The sequence below is a fragment of the Enhydra lutris genome, unplaced genomic scaffold (assembly GCF_002288905.1).
Source record: "Enhydra lutris kenyoni isolate GAN:26980312 unplaced genomic scaffold, ASM228890v2 scaffoldscaffold81, whole genome shotgun sequence".
NCBI lineage: Eukaryota > Metazoa > Chordata > Mammalia > Carnivora > Mustelidae > Enhydra > Enhydra lutris.
Genome location: NW_019154165.1, coordinates 2,035,661 through 2,056,875, shown reverse-complemented (window position 1 = coordinate 2,056,875; position 21,215 = coordinate 2,035,661). Strand labels below are relative to the sequence as shown.

At 37.2% G+C, this 21,215-nt stretch overlaps 1 protein-coding gene across 1 annotated transcript in view; it reads left to right on the top strand.

The window, feature by feature from the left end:
• Positions 1–21,215, top strand: part of LOC111161023 (kinesin family member 4A) — a 114,175-nt gene that overhangs the window by 69,864 nt on the left and 23,096 nt on the right. The window contains exons 16-20 of the mRNA XM_022524466.1: positions 1,346–1,449; positions 2,757–2,901; positions 3,648–3,758; positions 11,309–11,392; positions 11,963–12,076. Of these exons, the coding sequence (XP_022380174.1) occupies positions 1,346–1,449; positions 2,757–2,901; positions 3,648–3,758; positions 11,309–11,392; positions 11,963–12,076 (558 nt within the window). The remainder of the gene's footprint in view (positions 1–1,345; positions 1,450–2,756; positions 2,902–3,647; positions 3,759–11,308; positions 11,393–11,962; positions 12,077–21,215) is intronic.

Sequence of the window (21,215 nt, the reverse complement as noted above, 5' to 3'; positions counted from 1 at the left end):
AAACAGCTCTTGCCTATTTAGAAAGCTTCTCTGATACAGCCTCACCCAACCTGCCTCTTCGTGTCATTTCAATACTGGTCTAAGACCTGCACATAATCTTCTTGGCTAACAACCACTCATTCAGCCAGTCTCCTCAAATTTTTTGGTTGTGAGAACAGGAAGGGATCTATTGGATTTTCCTAATCTTGGAAATGACTAAAATTCAGTTTCTGAAATTCATTTCCTAAATGCATGCAGAACGGCAGTTGGTATTAAATATATACGTTTAAAAGTTCTGAATATAAGGATGTTTGTGCAGCCCTTTTCTATTTACAAAATGTCATAACTTTTTTATCTTACTTTATCTCCCCAACAACCCTGGAGGTAAGTAGTGTTGTTAATTGTTTACATAGATAGGGAAACTCTCACGGGTCCCCAAGACCACCCCCAGGTTTGACAATTTGCCAGGATGACTCAAAGGACTCGGCATATAGTCATACAGCTATGAGTTATTACAGTGGAAGGATAAAAAAACAGAATCAACAAAGGGAATAGGCACATGGGGCAAAGTCTGAAGGAAACCAGATGTGAGCTTCTAAGAGTCTTCTCCCAGTGGAGTAACACAATATGTATTATTTAATTCCTCTAGCAATGGGTTGTGACAACATGTGTGAAATGTTGTCTATCAGGGAAGCTCCCTGGAGTCTAGGAGTCCAGGGATTTTTTTTTTAAGGTTTTGTTTTCATTCCAGTGAGTTAACATACAGTGTAATATTAGTTTCAGGTATATAATATGGTGATTCAAAAATTCCATACAACACCCTGTGCTCATCACAAGTGCCCTCCTTAATCCCCATCACCCATTTCACCCATCCCTTCACCCACCTCCCCTCTGGTAGCCATCAGTTTGTTCTGTATGGTTAAGGGTCTCTTGCTTGGCATAATGAGTCACTCTTATCAAAAGGATGGAAACCCTATCAAAACCCAAGTTTGCACACCTGAGCCGAAGACCAGTCTTGCAAGCAGCGCTTTTTTAAGAATAGCAATATCAGGCCTGCTATATTAACTCTTTTCTGAATAGAAACTAAGGCTAAAAGAAGATGAAATGACTTCCCTTAAGATATTTAGATATTAAATTCTAGACTCAAGGTTCAAACTCAGGCTTTTGGATTCCAAGTTTATACTTTTCCCACTATGTAACTTTAATCTCCTTAAATCTAGTACAGATGTTTTTAGTGTGCGGTTGAAGTGGTAAAATTGAATACATAATTCCTCAAGAGATGGAATGTTGAAGGGATTTTCTTTATTTTAAGTGAGTCTCTTCCCGTGCTTTCTAATGCTTTCTCTCTGACCTATAACATTTCTAGGATAACATAAAAAATCTAGAAGTAGAAGTCATCAATCTGCAGAAGGAAAAAGAAGAATTGGTTCTTGAACTTCAGACAACAAAGAAGGATGTCAACCAAGCCAAGTAAGAATATAGCCAATAAGTATTATGTTAAGTCCTTACTATGTGTAAGGAGTTATAAAGGAAATAGAGAAGAAAAGAGCCATTTTTCTGCCCCCACAGGGTTTACACCTAGTTGTGGAGAGGAGATCTCAACAGAAGAAAAGTTAATTGAGATTTATAACAGTACCTCATGATGTCAGTAAAAGAATGCCATAGCAGCATGTGCTTAGTAGCTAGATAAATTTCCTAGGCAGTAATTGCTTCAAGAGTTCAGAGTCAGGAGATACCAGTTTAGCTCAGCATAATCAAGAAAGGCTTTATGAGAAGTTAGCATTTGAGCTGGATTCTGAAAGATTATCAGACCTACCTGACAGCTACAGTTTCTTTGTCCCTGCACTGATGGCCAGTTAGCTTGTCAATAGAATTAATGTCCAGGCTAGTAAATGAAAGAACAATCTAGCCATCCTTTAGTCAGTTAGGAATAAAATCAAGGGGCACCTGGGTGGCTCAGTTGGTTAAGTGACTGCCTTCGGCTCAGGTCATGATCCCAGGGTCCTGGAATTGAGCCCCACATCTGGCTCCTTGTTCAGCGGGGAGCCTGCTTCTACCTGCTACTCCGCCTGCTCGTGCTCTCTCTCTTTCTCTGTATCAAATAAATAAATAAAAATTCTTTAAAAGGTGGGGGGGATAAAATCAAGACAGAGGTGCCCAGGGTGGCTCAGTCGGTTAAATGTCAGACTCTTGATCTCAGCTTAGGTCTTGATCTCGAGGTCATGAGTTCAAGCCCCACTTTGGGCCCCACGCTGGGCATGGAAGCTACTTAAAAAAATAATAATAAAGAATAAAACCAGGACAGATAACCAGAATATCCTCCTCTTCCTCAGACCTCTTCCTCATTGGCTATTCTACCTTCTTTTTACTCAGTGACTCGATTATATCTCTGTTAAGTCTAAAGTTCATGTTCTTAAATGTTATGCTGAATGTTTGCTTTCTATCTCAGACTAGTGTAATAATCATTAGAATTATTCCTTTACAGCTAAACTAAAGTGAAATATCCTCAAAGAACCATCCTTTTAGCATAGTGGGGGGAGTGATGTATTGAGTCAATTGCAGTGTTATACACTCAAAAAATTTGTTGTTTTATTCTTTGTATTGAGCTTCCATTATTGAGACCATTTGGGTGGTTATTCTTTATTTAAAGATGACTATGTGACCAGTCATCTCTTTTATATATATATCAGGATTGTGAACCTGGGAGTCGAATACTATGTCTTTTGAAGTCAGGCTTTGCTGCTCCTAGTCTTCATTCCCATGGCATCTGTTTTTAGGTTGAGTGAGCGCCGCCGTAAACGTCTTCAGGAGCTAGAGGGTCAAATGGCTGATCTGAAGAAGAAACTGAATGAACAGTCCAAACTCCTAAAGCTGAAAGAATCCACAGAGCATACCGTTTCCAAACTGAACCAGGAGATACGGGTAATAAACTCTCATCCTTGGGTTTATTTCGTAACTTACAAACATAGGTGTTCCATTTAGAATTATACTACAGAGGTGTTGTCAGGTGAGAAAGTAGCAGGCAGGGCCATCATTTCAAATGTGTGACCCTCCACAAATGTCCCTTTTACAGGACATTGTCCTGGTAGTCACCGAGAATCTGAATGACAAAACCCTGCTTGAGCATTCAGGCGCTTAATGTGGGCATCTGGGAAACCAAAGGAGAAAGATACCTTGATATTTTGTGGTGATATCCTAACCCACCTTCCATGATTATGTACAATTATTTTGTCAAGTAGTTACAAAGTGAGGACACCTGGAAAATATTTTCAGCCATTGAATGTCTGACTTCTGACATTTGCGAGTTGGAGTCACTGGCTGCTTATACTGAAACCTTTAGAATCCACTGGTTGCTAGGTGGATTTGTCCTTGAGGCTTAGGAGATATTTCCTTGAAATTTCATTTATATACAAAGAATTTCGGGCTGATTTTAGCTGTTGGTACATTTTTTTTTTAATTTCTTCAGCGTGTTCTTTTGTGTAGTCTATACTTGGAAACCCCTTGCAAGCATAGCAAGGGGTACTGCAAGCCTAATCAGAAAACCTGTTGGCAGCCTTCTCAGCTCAGCTCTGGGTTTTCTCTCTTCTTAATAGTTAGTCTATCCATCTGCACATCAGCCTAGAATAAGTGCAGATGACTAATACTTGAACTGGGTTTTGTTTTAACAGGTGATGAAAAGCCAGAGGGTACAGTTAATGCGTCAGATGAAAGAGGATGCTGAGAAGTTTAGACAGTGGAAACAACAAAAAGACAAAGAAGTAATCCAGTTAAAAGAACGAGTAAGTAACTACAACTTTTCAAAGGCCCACCTCATAAACCCTTCTCTGGGCTGATTAACATTAAAGCTTTTCTTCAAACAACTGGTTATCTCCCAAAAAAATGTGACACATTCGTAAAGTTAACAGGTATTTCTTAAACATCTACCACGTACAAGGTACTACCCAGTAGATACCATGGAAAATAGAAAAATGAGTAGTATATGAGCTCTGCCCTTGAAGAATGTCTTAATCTAAATGGGAAGGTGAGACATAGCATGGTTTTCTCTCACTGAAGGAATAAAGAGATCTGTGCTTTATGAAAGGCCTAAAACACCAAGGCAATTAGGAAAGGAAAACATATTTCCAGTTAGAGTGAAAACATGACAGCTGAACAGGCCTTGAATAATAGGGAGGATTTTGATAGAGACAGGTACAGGCATTCCAGATAGATGGAACAGCAGGAGCAAAGACACAGAGATGACAGCTTTGTAAGCATATTCAAGGAATGATGAATGGTCCTGGTGGGATGAAGGATAGTAGAAGATTCCATCAGAAAGACAAAATGAAGCTGGATTGTTAAAGATCTAAGAAGTTTGAACTTTACATTGTTAGCAGCATAAAGATTTTTAAGGTTTTTGAGAAACAAAGTGATATCAGCCAAGTATGGCTTTAGAAAGATACATCTGAGAGTAACATGTTTAACAAACTGAAGTATTGAGAAACTGAAGGCCAGAACACAAGTTAAGAACATATCACATCACCCAGAGAGATAGTAAGGGCCTGAATTAGAGTAGTAACAATATTCTTGGAAAGGACATTGATATGGGCACATTTTTAGAATTGGCCAGAATGTGATACATTGGGTCAAGAAATAAGGAAAAGTTCTTTTTGAATGGTGGCAAGAGTAGCTTTGTGAACACTCTTCTCGGCAAAAGAAGCAAAACTAGTGAAATGTATTTTTTTAAAAAAAGCCATTAGAAGTCTCTATATGTCCTGAAGGGCATATAGCAAAGAAAATGTCTTCAAGGAAATCTAGTAAACCTCAGTAAGAAGCAAGAGTCTGTGGCCCTTGAACCACAATCTGCTCACTCCCCTCACTCCTCAACTTCCAGTCTATGGCTATGGTTTCCTCTGTTTCATCCCCCCCACCCCCAGCTTCATGTTGCTGAGGTTCTATTTCAGGCAGGAGCAACCAAGATGGTCTGGGGATCCTTTCTCATACCCAGCCCATGTGTGTAGGGCAGAAGCTCTACTCCTGCTACAGAAGGCCAGAAGTACTAGGGCCTGATTACCCCAACCCATCTAATCATAGGATGGTAGGTTCCATGTCAGGAGAGGCAAGCCAAGAAAAACAGTGTGTGGCCCCTGCCCAGCACCCCCTCATAGAACAGAGAAATCACTCAGGGAAGTGGGCTACTATCCCCCACTCCCCAGTCCTGAGCAGTGGTACAGAGGTTCTGCCAAGAGGGCAGGCCACTGGAATAGCCATAGGAATGCAGCCCTCCCTGAGGGGCTCTCTTTATTTGGGGACAGAGTTTGGGGAAGTTAAAACCTAAAGGAGCTGTCAAAAATCATGGAAATTTTGGTGGTGACCAATTGTTCTAGCTCTGCAAGAACAATAAGTGAAACAACAGTAAAAATATTCAAAGATATAATGACTAAAATTTTTCTAAATTTGCTGCAAAAAAAAAAAAAAATCTACACATCCAGGAAGCTCAATGAACTCCAAAATAAATGCAAAGGTATCCACACCAAGGCACATTATGTCAAAATGTTGAAAGGCAAAGACAAAAAAAATTTGACAGCAGCAAGATAGAATGACTTATCACATACAAGCAAACCCCAATAAAATTGACAGCCAAATTCTCATTAAAAACAGTGGAGGCCAGAAGACAGTGGGGCAACATATTCAAAGTGCTGAAGTCAAATACTACCAACCGAGGATTTTATAGACAACGAAGTTTTCTTTTAAAAATGAAGAGAAGGGGCACCTGAGTGGCTCATTCAGTTAAGCGTTTGCCTTCAACTCAGGTCGTGATCCCAGAGTTCTGGGATTAAACCCAGCATCAGGCTCCCTGCTTGGCGGGGAGCCTGCTTCTCCCTCTCCCTCTATCCCTCTGCCTGCTTATGCCCTCTCTCTCTTGCTCTCAAATGAATAAACCCCAACAGAAGAATGGATAAAAAAGATATGGTCCATATATACAATGAAATATTATGCCTCCATCAGAAAGGATATACCCAACTTTTGTATCAACATGGATGGGACTGGAAGAGATTATGCTAAGTTAAGCAGAGAAAGTCAATTATCATAGAGTTTCACTTACTTGTGGAGCATAAGGAATAACATGGAGGACATTAGGAGAAGGAGAGAAAAAGTGAATTGGGGGAAATCAGAGAGGAAGATGAACCATGAAGAGACTGTGGACTCTGAGAAACAAACTGAGGGTTTTGGAGGGGAGGGGGATGGGCATTAGGTGAGCCTGGTGGTGGGTATTAAGGAGGGCACGTATTGCATGGAGCACTGGGTGTGATGCATAACCAATGAATCTTAGGACACTGAAAAAATAAAATTAAATTAAAAAAAAAAGAAACAAAGACATTTCCAGATAAAGAAAAGCTAAGTGATCTTATTTTGGCAGACCTACCTTACAAGAAATACTAAAAGAACTTTAGACTGAAAGCAAGTGATACTAGACAGTAATTTGAATCAACACACACACACACACAGAGAGAGAGAGAAAACACAAAGAGTACCAGTAAAGGTATTATTGTGGGTAATTCTAAAAGTATAGTTGTGTATTTCTTCTCCCTTCTCTTAACTGATTTAAAAAGCAATTATATAAAATAGTGTTTATGTAATTGTATTGTTGGGCCTATAACATATAGAAATATAATATATTTGACAAAGTAGGTGACTGGAAGCAAAGTTGTATTTGAGTAAAGAAATGGCATTAGGTGGTAACCTGAATCTATTGGAAGAAACGAGGAGAGCCAGAAATGGTAAATAAGAACAAATTCTATAAATATATATTTGTTCTTTTTTCATCTCAGCTTATTCAAAGGATAAATTATATAAAGTAATATTAATAATAATGAATTATGTGGTTACATAGAGTTATAGTTTACATAACAATCATAGCATAAAAAGGGAAGAGAACAGAGCTATATAGGAATTATGTTTCTATATCTCACTGAAATTAAGTTAATATAAATCTGAAGTAGATTCTGATAAGATATATATTATAAGTACTAAGGCAATCATTAAGATAATAACTCAAGGAGCACCTGGGTGGCTCAATTAAGCATCTGCCTTCAGTTTAGGTCATGATCCCAGGGTCCTGGGATTGAGCCCTGCAATGGGCTCCCCACTCAGTGGGAGGCCTGCTTCTCCCTCTCCCTCTGCCTGCTGCTTCCCCTGCTTGTGTGTGCTCTCTTTGTCAAATAAATAAATAAAATCTTTAATAAAAGAAAATAACTCAAAAATAGTGAAATAATCATTGAAGGAATCAATACACTACCCTAAAAAATATTCACTTAATGTAAAAGAAAATAGTAAAGGAGAATGGAAGAACAAAAAAGATATATTTTTTAAAAAGTAAACTTGAAAAGATGATTCCAAATATATCAATAATAACATAAGGTGAATAGATTAAACTACTTCTCTAAAGGTAGAAATTGTCAGTCTGGATTTTAAAAATCCAAGATTTGGGGCGCCTGGGTGGCTCAGTGGGTTAAAGCCTCTGCCTTCGGCTCAGGTCGTGATCTCAGGGTCCTGGGATCGAGCCCTGCATCGGGCTCTCTGCTTAGCAGGGAGCCTGCTTCCCTCTCTCTCTCCGCCTGCCTCTCTGCCTACTTGTGATCTGTCTGTCAAATAAATAAATAAAATCTTTTTAAAAAATAAATAAAAATAAAATAAATTAAAAATCCAAGATTTATAACAAGATATGCTGTCTACAGAAGACACATAATGGATTCAAAGATACAAAGAAGCTGAAAGTAAACGTTGGGAAAAGATCTACCATTGAAACACCAACTATAAAAAAACTGATGTGGCTATAGAGTCAAAATACACTTTAAAACACAAAATATTACTATAAATAGAAAGGAACATTTTATAATGATACAAGAGTCAATCCATCAGGAGGATATAACAATTATTAAAAAAAAAATGTGCACCTAACAACAAAGCCTCAAAATATGTGAAGCAAACACCAACAGAAATGAAGGGAGAAATAGACAAATCAATAATAATATTTGGATATTTCAGTACCTCACTTTCAAAAATGGATAGAACAACTAGGCACAAGAACAGCAAGGATATCAAAGACTTAACAATACTATAAACTAACTAGACCTAATAGACGTCTGTAGACTACTCCAACAATAGCAGTGTATACAGTCTTCTCAAGAACACATAGGACATTTCTCCAGGATAGTCTGTATGTTAGGCCATAAAACATGCCTTGGTAAGTTTAAAAGGAAAAAAAATAAGCTTAAAAGGAATAAAATAATATAAAGTATACCTTCCAACCACAGTGGGATGAAATAAATAACAAGGGAATTTGGGAAATTCACCAATATGAGGAAATTAAACAACATAGTCCTAATTAAATAAAAGGTCAAAGAGGAAGTCACATGAAAAATTTTTGATGAATAAAAACAAAGACATAATATACCAAAATTTATGGGTCGCAGCTAGACCAGTGTTTAGAGAGAAATTTGTAGCTGTTAATGCCTATATTAAAAATGAATAAGCATCCCAAATCAGTAACCTAGACTTCCACTTTAAGACACTGAAAAAAGAAAAATGAGCAAACTAAACCTAAAGCTAGCAGATGGACAGAAATGTTAAAGGTTAGAGTGGAAATTAATACAATAGAGAATGGAAAAAAATAATAGAGAAAATCAGTGAAACCAAAAATTGGACCTTGGAAATGATTGACAAATAAGGACAAATCTTTAGGTAGCCTTAAGAAAAAGAGAGAGAAGATTTATTACTAAAATTAGGAATAAAGAGAGGATATCACTACTGGTTTTCAGAATGAAAGGATCGTAAGGGAATACTATGAACAACTGTATGCCAACAAATTAAATAGCCTAAATGAAATGGGAAAATTTTTTGAAAGATACAAATTACTGAAACTGACTCAAGAAGAAATAGAAAATCTTTACAGGCCCATAACAAGAGATTAATTTACTAATTTAAAACTTCCCAGAGGGCGCCTGGGTGGCTCAGTGGATTAAGCCTCTGCCTTCAGCTCAGGTCATGGTCTCAGGGTCCTGGGGTTGAGGCCCACATCGGGCTCTCTGCTCAGTGGGGAGCCTGCTTCCTCCTCTCTCTCTGCCTGCCTCTCCGCCTACTTGTGATCTCTCGCTCTCTGTCAAATAAATAAATAAAATCTTCAAAAAAAAAAAAAAAAAACTTCCCAGAAAGGGGGCGCCTGGGTGCTTAGTCGGTTAAGCTTCTGATTCCTGATTTTGGCTCAGGTCGTGATTTCAGGGTCCTGGGATCAAGCCCCGAGTTGGATTCTGTGCTCAACAGAGTCTGCATGAGGATTCTCTCTTCCTCTGCTCCTCTTTCTACCCCTCCCCCTGCACTCATGTGTGTATTCACGCGAATGAATGAATGACTTACCAGAAAGAAAAGCCCTGGCCTGGATGGCTTCACTGGTGAGTTCTATCAGACATTTAAAGAAGAAATGATAACAAATTTTCAGAAACTATTCCAAAAAAACAGAAGCAGGGGAAACATTTCCCAGTTCATTCTATGAGGCCAGTACTTCTTGATACCAAAACCAAAGATATCTCAAGAAAACTATAGACACATATCTCCTATAAATATAGATGTGAAAGTCTTCAACATAATACTAACAAATTGAATCTAGCAACAAACAAAAAGAATGATATACTGTGACCAAGTAGGGTTCATATGGGAAAAAAAAAGATATAAGCTTTCTTTAACATCTGAAAATCAGTTGATATATTACACCATATCAGTAGAATAAAGGACAAGAACCACATTATCTCAGCAGACAAAAAACATATTTGACAAAATCCATCACCCTTTCATAATAAAAACACTCAGGAAACTAGGGAACTTCCTCAAACTGTTAAAGGGCATTTAGAGAGAAAAATCTTCAGCTGACATCATAATAGGGAAAAAAAAGAATACTTTCCCCCTAAGATCAGGAACAAGGCAAGAATATCCTTTCTTGTCACTTTTATTCTACATTGTCCTGAAAGTTCTAGCCAGGGCACTTAGGCAAGAAAAATATATAAAAGGCATCCAGATTGGAAAGGAAGAGACAAAACTCTCTGTTAGCAGGTAACATGATTGTGTATGTATAAAATGCTAGAGAATCTACTACAAAACTAGGAAAACTAATATATGAATTCAGCAATGTTGGAGGATATAAGCTCAATGTACAAAAGTCAGTTGTATTTCTATATACTAGAAATGAATTTGAAAATGAAGAAAATTCCATTTACAATAGCATCAGTAAGAATAAAATGGCTAGAAATAAACTTAACAAATGTAAAACTTATACACTAAATTCTATAAAACATCATTGAATTAATTAATTAAATAAATAAATGGAAGGATGGCCCGTGTTCATGGCTGGGAAGACTTAATAATCTTAAGATGGAATATCTCCCCCCCAAAAGAAAACATAGAATACTCTCCAGATTGAGCTACAGATTTAGTACAATCTCAGTCAAAATTCCTACTGGCTTATTTGCAGAAATTCACATGCTGGTCCTAAAATTCATATGGAAAGGAAAGTGATCCAGAATAGTCATAACAATCCTGAAAGAGAAGAGTAAGTTTGGAGATGTCACATTTCCTGTTGGTAAAACGTCCATCACCTCACATAGTTACCTGGTTTTTTTCAGTGTGGAGAGAACACTTAAGATCTACTCCTTAGCAGATTTCAAGCATACAACCCAGTATTACTAACTATAGTCACTATTATATATAGATCCCCAGAACTTACTCATTTTATCACTGAAAGTTTGCACCCTTTGACCAACTTTTCGCTGCTTTCCCCACCCCCAGTTCCTGGTAACCACCAATACTCTCTGGTTCTATGAGTTTGACTTTTTTAGATTACACATATAAGTGAGATCATACAGTATTTGTCTTTCATAGTTTGGTTTATGTCAGTTAACCATTATGACCTTTGGGTTCATCCATGTTGTTGCAAATGGCAGGATTTCCTTTTTGTTTGTGGCTGAATAATATTCTGTCATATACATATACCTCATTTTCTTTATCCATTCATCTGTTGACACTTATGTTGTTTCCATAGCTTGGTTACTATGAATAATGCTGCAATGAATATGAGAATGCAGATACCTCTTCAAGATACTGATTTCATATTTCATTTCCTTTGAATATATACCTAGTAGTTGGATTGCTAGATTATATGGTAGTTCTATTTTTATTTTTTGAGGAACCTCCATAATGTTTTCCATAATGACTATTACGTTGAAAGGCTCTTTAGTTATGTTATAAGGTTTTATGTTATCTAGCTCAATTGCAATTAAAAGCCTGACTTTTTTCTTCTCAGGACCGTAAGAGGCAATATGAACTACTCAAACTTGAAAGAAACTTCCAGAAACAGTCTAATGTGCTCAGACGTAAAACTGAGGAGGTAAGAAAATCCAATCTACTAAATCAAGAAACTTCCAGAAAAATCTAATTTACTCAGACATAAAACCAAGGAGGTAAGAAAATCCAATCTGTTAGGTCACCTTCAGGCTTAGGTGCTGATAAAGTAGTATCCCTTAAATGAGCCAGTGTCCTGAGAAACTAGTGATACCAATCTTGGCCAGCAATTCCTAAGTCTTAATCCCTGTTTATATGTCATGAACTGTGAGCAGAAAAAATCTGAAGAAAATGGTACTATTCAAATAAGGATTTTTTTTTCCCAATTAGGCTTGCTTCTTTCCAAAAAAAAAAAAAAAAAAAATGCAGAGTAATATTGAGAAGTGACATTGCCAGACACTTTCAGTCCACAGTACTTCTTTGAAATATGTACCTCTCCTAGGCTCTCAAGCAGTAGCTGTTCACCAGTATTATGTACACGGAGACTTAAATGTTGATTCCTATAGGAATTCAGACCCATAGAATTTTTTCATTTTTCTTTACTAAGAAAGAAAAATGGAAATTAATTTTTTTTTCATTCTTCAATTCGACATTACCATGAGCCATTTTTATTTAGGCAGCAGCTGCCAACAAGCGTCTCAAGGATGCTCTCCAAAAACAGCAGGAGGTCGCAGATAAGAGGAAGGAGACTCAGAGCCGTGGAATGGAAGGCACTGCAGCTCGAGTGAAGGTATGGGCAGCTTACGCTGCCATTTTTCTTACCTACATCAGGGATAGGGAAAACAAGGAAAATCGCTTTATTTTGGTTTAGAATTAAACACTTCAAAATCTGAAGTCATACCCGAAAGCCTGATTTCCTAATGATACCTTTGAATATCTTTGAACAGATGTTAAAGACCAAGAGTAGAGAACCCTTTCCATCCCTGCCTCTACTGAGGTTCAGTTAATTTTTTAACAGTTTTACTGAGGTGCAATTGACCTACAATAAACTGTACATATTTAAAGTGTACAATTTAATAGGCTTTGACACATGCACCCATGAAATCAGCACCACAATCAAGACAATGTCTATGTCCGTCATGACCGAAACTTACTATGTTACCACTTTGTAATCACTTTCTCCCCTCCCCAGTCCATCCCTCTCCTTTCCCATCTCTAGGCAACAATTAATCTGCTTTCTGTCACTGTAAATTAGTTTTTATTTTCTAGAATTGTGTAAAAATTGAATCATACATATTTTCTTTTTCTGACTTTCATTCAACATTATTATATCAAGATTCATCGCTGTGGTTGTGTGTCTCAATACTTCTTTCCTTTTTGTTGCTGAATGGCAGCCTGCTGATGGCTGTCCCACAATTTATTTATCTATTCACCTGCTGATGGACATTTTGTGGTGTTTCCAATTTTTTTAAGATTTTATTTATTCAAAAATTTTAAAAAAGGAGGTCAGAACTTGAAGGGACACCTGGGAATATGTTAATTTAATGGCTGTATTACTCTGCTTGGAAATAGCTTTATTAATGTTTTCTAAATATAAATGTGTACTCGGTGCAAAATAATCTGGAAATGCAAGAAAAGCTTTAAATAATAAAATTAGAAAGTGCTGATAAAAAAAGGATTTTATTTATTCATTTGACAGTCAGAGATCACAAGCAGGCAGAGAGGCAGACAGGGGGCGGGGGGAAGCAGGCTCCCTGCTGAGCAGGGAGCCCAACATGTGGCACCCCAAAATCACCACCTGAGCCAAAGACAGATGCTTAACTAATTGAGCCACCCAGGCACCCCATCTTCCCCATTTTTTAATTGGGTTGTCTTTTTTTGTATTACTTTCAGTTAGAATTCTTTATATATTCTAGATATATCTAACAAAGGACTTTTATGTTTTGTAAATTTCTCCTGGGCTATAGCTTGCCTTTCCCCTTTTTAACAGTGTCTTTTGAAGGGCAAGCCTTTTTAATTTTGATGCCATCCTTTTCATTGACATTTTTTTTCTTTTATGCTTAATGGGTTTTATGACCTGTTTCAAAAATTATTGCCAAACCCAAGGTCACTAAGGTTTCCCCCTAAATTTTCTTCTAGAATTTTTTAAGTTTGAATTTAATTCAATTTATTTATTTTATTTTCATTTTTTTTATTATGTTCAATTAGCCAACATATAGTACATCATTAGTTTTTGATTTAGTGTTCAACAGTTCATTAGTTCTGTGTAATACCCAGTGCTCATCACCACACATGCCCTCCTTAATTCCCATCACCCAATTACCCCATCCCCCCACCCATCTCTCTTTTGTAACCCTCAGTTTGGTTCCTGGTGTCCAGAGTCTATCGTGGTTTGCCTCTCTCTCTGATTTCTTCCCATTCAGTTTTCCTTCCCTTCCCCTCTGTGGTCCTCTGTGCTATTCCTTGTGTTCCACGTATGAGTGAAACTATATAATTGTCTTTCTCTGCTTGACTTATTTCACTTAGCATAATCCCCTCTAGTTCTATCCATGTCGATGCAAATGGTAGGTATTCATCCTTTCTGATGGCTGAGTAATATTCCATTGTATATATGAACCACATCTTCCTTATCCCATTCATCTGTTGAAGGGCATCTTGGCTCCTTCCACAATTTGGCTATTGTGGACATTGCTGCTATGAACATTGGGGTGCATGTGCCCCTTCTTTTCACTATGTCTGTATCTTTGGAGTAAATACCTAGAAGTGTAATTGCTGGGTCATAAGGTAGCTCTATTTTTAACGTCTTGAGGAACGTCCATACTGTTTTCCAGAGTGGCTGTACTAGCTTGCATTCCCACCAACAGCATAAGAGGTTTCCCCTTTCTCCACATCCCTGCCAACACTTGTTGTTTCCTGTATTATTAATTTTGACAATTCTAACTGGTGTAAGATGATATCTCATTGTGGTTTTGATTTGTATTTCCCTGATGGCTAGTGATATTGAACATTTTTTCATGTGTCTGTTAGCCATTTGTATGTCTTCTTTGGAGAAGTGTCTATTCATATCTTCTGCCCATTAATTGACTGGATTATTTGTTTTTTGGGTGTTGAGTTTGAGACATTCTTTATAGATCTTGGATACCAGTCCTTTATCCATAAGGTCATTTGCATATATATTCTCCCATTCCGTGAGTTGCCTCTTAGTTTTGTTGACTGTTTCCTTTGTGGTGCAAAAGCTTTTTATCTTATACAGTTCTAAGCTTTACATTTAAGTTTATGATTCATTTTGACTTGACACCTTTGTCAAAATCAATTGTCCCTAAGTCAATTTCTAGATTCTATCCCATTGATCTATGTGTCTGTCTTTATGCTAATACCAACATGTTTAATCACACTAGCTTTATAATAAGTTCTGAAATCAGGTAGTATAAGCCCCCAAAGTTGTTATACTCTTTCAAAGTTATCTTGGGAAAACTAGGTACTGTGCGTTTTCATATAAATTTTAGAATCAACTTGTTGATTTCCATAAAAACTCTACTGGGAGTTTGATTAGGATTACACAGAATCTGTAGGAGAATTTATATCTTAACAATATTGAGTCTTTTGATTCATGAACACAATGCACCTCTCCATTTATTTAAATCTTTAATTTCTCTCAGTAGTGTCTTAGTTTTCATTATACCGGTGTTACACATCTTTTGTCAAATATATTCTTAAATATTTCATATTTTTATGATAGTGGAAATTTTTTTTAAGTTTTTTATTTATTTGACAGACAGAGATCACAAGTAGGCAGAGAGGCAGGCAGAGAGAGAGAGAGAAGGAAGCAGGCTCCCTGCTGAGCAGAGAGCCCGATGCGGGGCTTGATCCCAGGACCTGGGATCATGACGTGAGCCGAAGGCAGAGGCTTTAACCCACTGAGCCACCCAGGCGCCCCAATAGCAGAAATTTTTTTATTTCAATTTCCAATTGTCTGGACATATTCATTGGTTCTTATAGCTCTTTTTTTATAAAAATTTTATTTATTTGACAGAGAGAGATACAGCAAGAGAGGGAACATAAGCAGGGGGAGTGGGAGTGGGAGAAGCAGGCTTCCCACCAAGTAGGGAGCCTGATGTGGGGCTTGAACTAGGACCCTGGGATCATGACCTGAGCTAAAGGCAGATGCCCAACAGCTGAGCCAGCCAGGCACCCCTTCTTTTTATTTTTTTAAAGATTTTATTTATTTATTTGACAGAGAGAGAGAGCACAAGGAGGGGGCACGGCAAACAGAGGGAGAGGGAGTGGGAGAAACAAGCTCCCCACTGAGCAAGGAACCTGATAGGGGGCCCAGTCCCAGGACCCTGGCATCATGACCTGAGCCGAAGGCAGATACTTAACCAACTGAACCACCCAGTCTTTATAGCTTTTTTTTTTAAAGATATTATTTATTTATTTGAAAGAAGATGTGAGGGGGAGGGTCAGAGGGAGAAGTAGACTCCCCACTGAGCAGGGAGCCTGATGTGGGACTCGATTCTGGGGCTCCAGGATCATGACCTGAGCTGAAGGCAGTCACTTAACCAACTGAGCCACCCAGGCACCGTGTTTTATAGCTCTTTTATAGAGGCTACATAGACAAACATATCATCTGCAAATAGAGACCATTTTATTTACTTATCAGCTTTGTGTGCCTCTTTTTTTTTAACTTGATCTTGTCTTATTGCACTTGCTAGAACCACCAGTAAAATATTTAATTGAGTAGGTGAAGAGACATCCTTGCTTTGTTTCCAATCTTAGGGAGAAAGCATTCAATCCTTCACCATTAAGTATGATACTTGATACAGGTTTTAGTGTATGCCTTTATCAGTTTGAAGAAGTTCCTGTCTCTCCCTAGTTTGCTGTAAGTTTTTATCATGAACGGATGCTGGGGTTTTTTCCAAAGTTCTTTCTGAATCCTATTGAGATGATCTTATGGTTTGTTTTTACCCTGTTAGTATGGCAAATGACATTGATTTTTTTCAACTTTATTAAGGTATATCTGACATACTATAAGATTTACCTTTTGTTGTGTACAATTCTGAGAGTTTTTTTTAATTATAAACGTATAATATATTTTTATCCCCAGGGGTACAGGTCTGTGAATCGCCAGATTTACACACTTCATAGCACTCACCCTCCCCAATGTCCACAATTCTGAGAGTTTTGACAACACATACAGTTGTATAACCAGCATCACAAGCAAGGTGTGGGATAGTTTTATTGTCCTCACTAATTCCTCTATACCTATGGTTAACTCCTCCCACAACCCTAGCCGTTAGCAAACACTCGTTTGTATTCTGTCATGATTGTTTTCCCTTTGCATCAGTGTCATATAAATAGAAACATATAAAAAAAATACAGCATGACTTCTTTCACTTAGCATAATGCTTCAGAGACTCATTTATGTTGTTGCATGGATCAGTAGTTTCTGCCTTTTTTTTTCTGAGTTGTATTCCATTGTATGGATGTCCCAAAGTTTATCTATTCACCGATTAAAGGATATCTTGGAGGTTTTTTCCCAGTTTTTGGTGATTGTGAATAAAGCTGCTATAAAAGATTTCTGTGTAAACATAGGTAGACATTTCACTTGGGTAAATGCCTAGGAGTAGAATTGCTAGGTCATATGGTGAGTTTATGTTTAACTTTATAAAAAACTGCCAAATTGTTTATCCAGTTGTTTATTGCTGGTTTATAGAAATACAATTGATTTTTGTATATTAATTTCTATCTTTTGACTTTATTAGTCTAGCAACTATTTTGTAGGTTCTTTGGGATTTTCTACAGACAGTCATGCCATCTGTAAATACAAATATATTTCTTCCTTTCTAATCTGTATGTCTTTTATTTCTCTTACTTGTCTATTACATCAGCTTGGACCATCAAGATAATGTTGAATGAGAGTGGTGACAGTAGACACCATTCTGTTTTTCGTGATCTTGGGCAAAGGATTCAGTCTTTCACCATGAAGTATGATATTAGCTGTAGGGTTTTTGTAGATATCCATTATCAGATTGAGGAAGTCCTTTTTTTTAAGATGTTATTTTATTTGAGAGAGCACAAGTCAGGGGATGGGGGAGGAGCAGAGTTGCTGAGCAACACAGAGCCCATTGCAGGGCTTGATCCCAGGACCCCAAGACCCAAGCCGAAATCAAGAGTCAGATACTTATCTGAGCCACCCAGGTGCCCCACAGATTGAAGAAGTTCTTATGTATTCTTAGTTTGTTGTAAGGTTTTATTCTGAGCATTGTGATATTCAATTATGAAACCAGCCTTACGTTCCTTGGATAAACTCCACTTGGTTGTAATATATCATCCTTTTTAAGTATTATCAAATACAGCAGTATATAAAACTAAAATTTTTCTAAAATAAAAATTTTGTGTAAAATTTTTGCATCTCTGTTCATTTCTGTTGTTTTCTTATAATGTCTTCATCTGTTTTAGGTATCAAAGTAATGTTGGCCTCTTTGAATGAGTTGGGAAATACTCCTTCTTTTTCAATTGTCTGGAAGAGTTTGTATAGAATTAATATTGTTTCTTCTTTAAAAGTTGGGTAAAATTTTCCAAGTTAAGTCGTCTGGGCCTGAAGGGTTGTTTTTTTTTGTTGTTGTTGTTAGATTTTCTTTGGGGAGTAGGTGGAAATTAACTAAAATTCAGGGTTTTGCTTTTTTTTTTTAATAGCTATAGGATTGCTCGGGTTATGTACTTCTTCTTAAGTAGCTTTGGTAATCTGTGTGTTTCAGTGAACTTGTCTGCTTCATCTAAGTTGTCAAATAAAGTTATTCATACTATTCCCTTATTATCCTTCTAAAGTCTAAAAGCTGTGGTAATATCATCTATCTCATTCCTGTTATTGGATATTTTGTAACTTTTTCCTCTTTCATGATCAGTTTGGCTAGAGATTTATCAGAGAACCAGCTCATTCTTACTAATGGTTAAAATGGTAAATTTTATGTCATGTATATTTTACCAAAATTTTTAAAATGTTCCCAAAACCCCAACTCATTAGTTTCTAATATGATCTTTATTATTTCCTTACTTCTGGTTTGGATTTAATTGGCTTATATTTTTTAGTTTCTTAAAGTAGAAGCTGAGGTCATTGATTTCAGTGGGTTTTTTGGGGGGTGAGGGGCAGAGGGAGTAGGAAGAAGAGAATCCCAAGCAGGCTCCATGCCCAGCACAGAGCCTGACAAGGGACTCAGTCTCACAACCCTGAGATCATGACCTGAGCTGAAATCAAGAGTTGGACGCTTAACCAACTGAGTCACTCAGGTGCCCCTTCTTCTTTTCTAATATAGGCATTCAGTGCCATAAATTTCCCCTTAAGTAATCCTTTAATGACATCCCACAAATTTTGATACTTATATTTTCATTTTAATTCAATTCAAAATGTATTCTAATTTCCCTGTTGATTTCTTCTTTGACCCATGGGTTATTTACAAGTGGGTTATTTAGTTTCCAAATATTGGAGTATTTTTCCAGATATCTTTGTGTTATGATTTCTAATTTAATTTCATTGTGGTTAGAGAACATTGTGTGACTTGAATCCTTTCAAATTTAATGAGGCTTATTATGGCTTAGAATATGGTCAGTCTTGGCAAATATTCTATGTGTACTTGAGAAGAATATGTATTCTGCTTTTGTTGGAGAAAGTGTTCTATAAATGTCAATCTTTTCTATTTGATTGTGCTGTTCATTTCTACTGTATCCTTGCTGATTCTCTGCCTACTTATTCTTTCATTTATTGAGATATGGGTATTCAAATCTCCAACTGGAATTATGGATTTGTCTTTTTCTCCTTGTAGTTCTATTTTTGCTCCATGTATTTTGAAGCTCTGTTATTAGTGATGTAAATAATTAGGATTAATTGATCTTTTCATTACCACAAAATGACCTTTTTTATTCCTGGTAATATTCTTTGTCCTGAAATCTACTTTTTCTGCTAATAATATAGTCCCTCCAGCTTTTTTTTTTTAACTAATGCTAGAATATGTGTATATATATATACATGTATATGTATATATATACACACACACACACACACATACATACATACCTCTCCTGATCCCCCTGCTTGTGAGAAAGAGGGAGAAGCAGAATCCCCACTGAGCAGAGAGCCCAATGCGAGGCTCAATCCCAGGACCCTGAGTTCATGACCTGAGCCGAAGGCAGACACAACCCAACTGACCCACCCAGGTGCCCAAAAAGATTATTTATTTATTTGAGAGATAGGGAGTCTGCACATGAGAGAGAGGGAGGGAGAGTGCGTGCTCATGAGGGGAGGGGCAGAGGAGAGGGAGAAGCAGACCCACTGAGGAGGGTGTGCAATCTTGGGCTTCATCCCAGTACCCGGGGATCATGACCTGAGCTGAAGGCAACACTTAACCAACTGAGCCACCCAGGAGCCCCTAGAATGGTATGTATTTCTTAATCCCTTTGGTTTTAAGCTATTTGTGCCTTGGTTTTTAAAAGTATATTTCCAGGGTATCTGCTGGCTCAGTCAACAGAGCATGCAACTCTTTTTTTTTTCTTTTTAAAGATTCTCGTTTATCTATTTATTTGAGAGAGAACGCAAGTGGGAAGGAGGGGCAGAGGGAGAAAGAGATTCCCCACTGAGCAGGGAGCCCTATCCAGGGCTCAGTTCCAGGACCCCGAGATCATGACTCCTGAGCCAAAGGCAGATGCTCAGCCAACTGAGCCACCCAGATGCCCTGAAGAGCATTCAACTCTTAATCTCAGGGTCATGAGTTTGAGCCCCACATTGAGTGTAGAGATTATTTAATTTACATAAATTAACTTTAAAAAAATAAAGTTTGTAAAAAAAAATAAATAAAAATAAAGTTTGTTTCATGTAGGCAGTATATAGTTGGGTCTAAATTTTATAATCTAATCTGACCATCTGCATTTTAATTGGGGTGTTTAGATCATTTGCTTTTAATATAATTATCGATATGGGTAGGCTTGTCTCTATTATCTTGCTATTTTCTATTTGTCCCATCTGTTCATCATTCCCTTTATTTTGTTTGTTTTCTGGCTTTTGGATCAACTGAGTATTTTTATGATTTCATATTATCTCCTTTGTTGGCTCATGTATGGTTTTGATGCTTAAATTAGAAATATAAACATTAAGGATTAAGTTCCTTTGAATACTTGACTCCTTTACCATTATGAAATAATCTTTTTTACCCTCAGTAATATTCTTTGATTTGAATTTTACATTATCTGACGTTAATATATCCACTCACTCCACCCTTCTTTTGATTACTTTTAAGCATGGTTATCCCTCCATCAAAAGTGAAAATGTTCTCAGAGATGGTTACTTTTATAAACTAATTTTAGTTAGTTTTGTTTGCTTAAAAAATTTCATTCATCGACTTTAAAGATTAAGAATGCATATCTAATTATGTCTCCTAAGGCAAGAGAAACAAAAGCATAAATTGGTAGGTAGCACATCAAAATAAAAAGTTTTCGCACAGTGAAGGAAACCATCAACAAAGCAAGAAGGCAACCTACTGAATGGGAGAAGATATTTGCAAATGATATATCCAATGAAGGGTCACTATCCAAGATATATAAACAACTTGTACAACTCAACAACAGAAAAGCAATCAAATTTAAAAATGGGCAAAGGACCTAAACAGACATTTTCCCAAAGAAGACATACAAATGGCCAACAGACACATGAAAAAACGCTTAACATCACTACTCACCAGAGAAATGCAGATCAAACCACAATGAGACCAAACCTTATACCTGTCAAAATGGCTAAAATCAGAAAGACAAAAATAACAAGTGTGGGCAAGGATGTGAAGAAAAAGGAACCCTCATGTCTTGTTGGTAGGAATGTAAATTGGTATATCCACTGTGGAAAACAGTATGGGGGCTCCTCAAAAAAATAAAACTAAAAATACCAT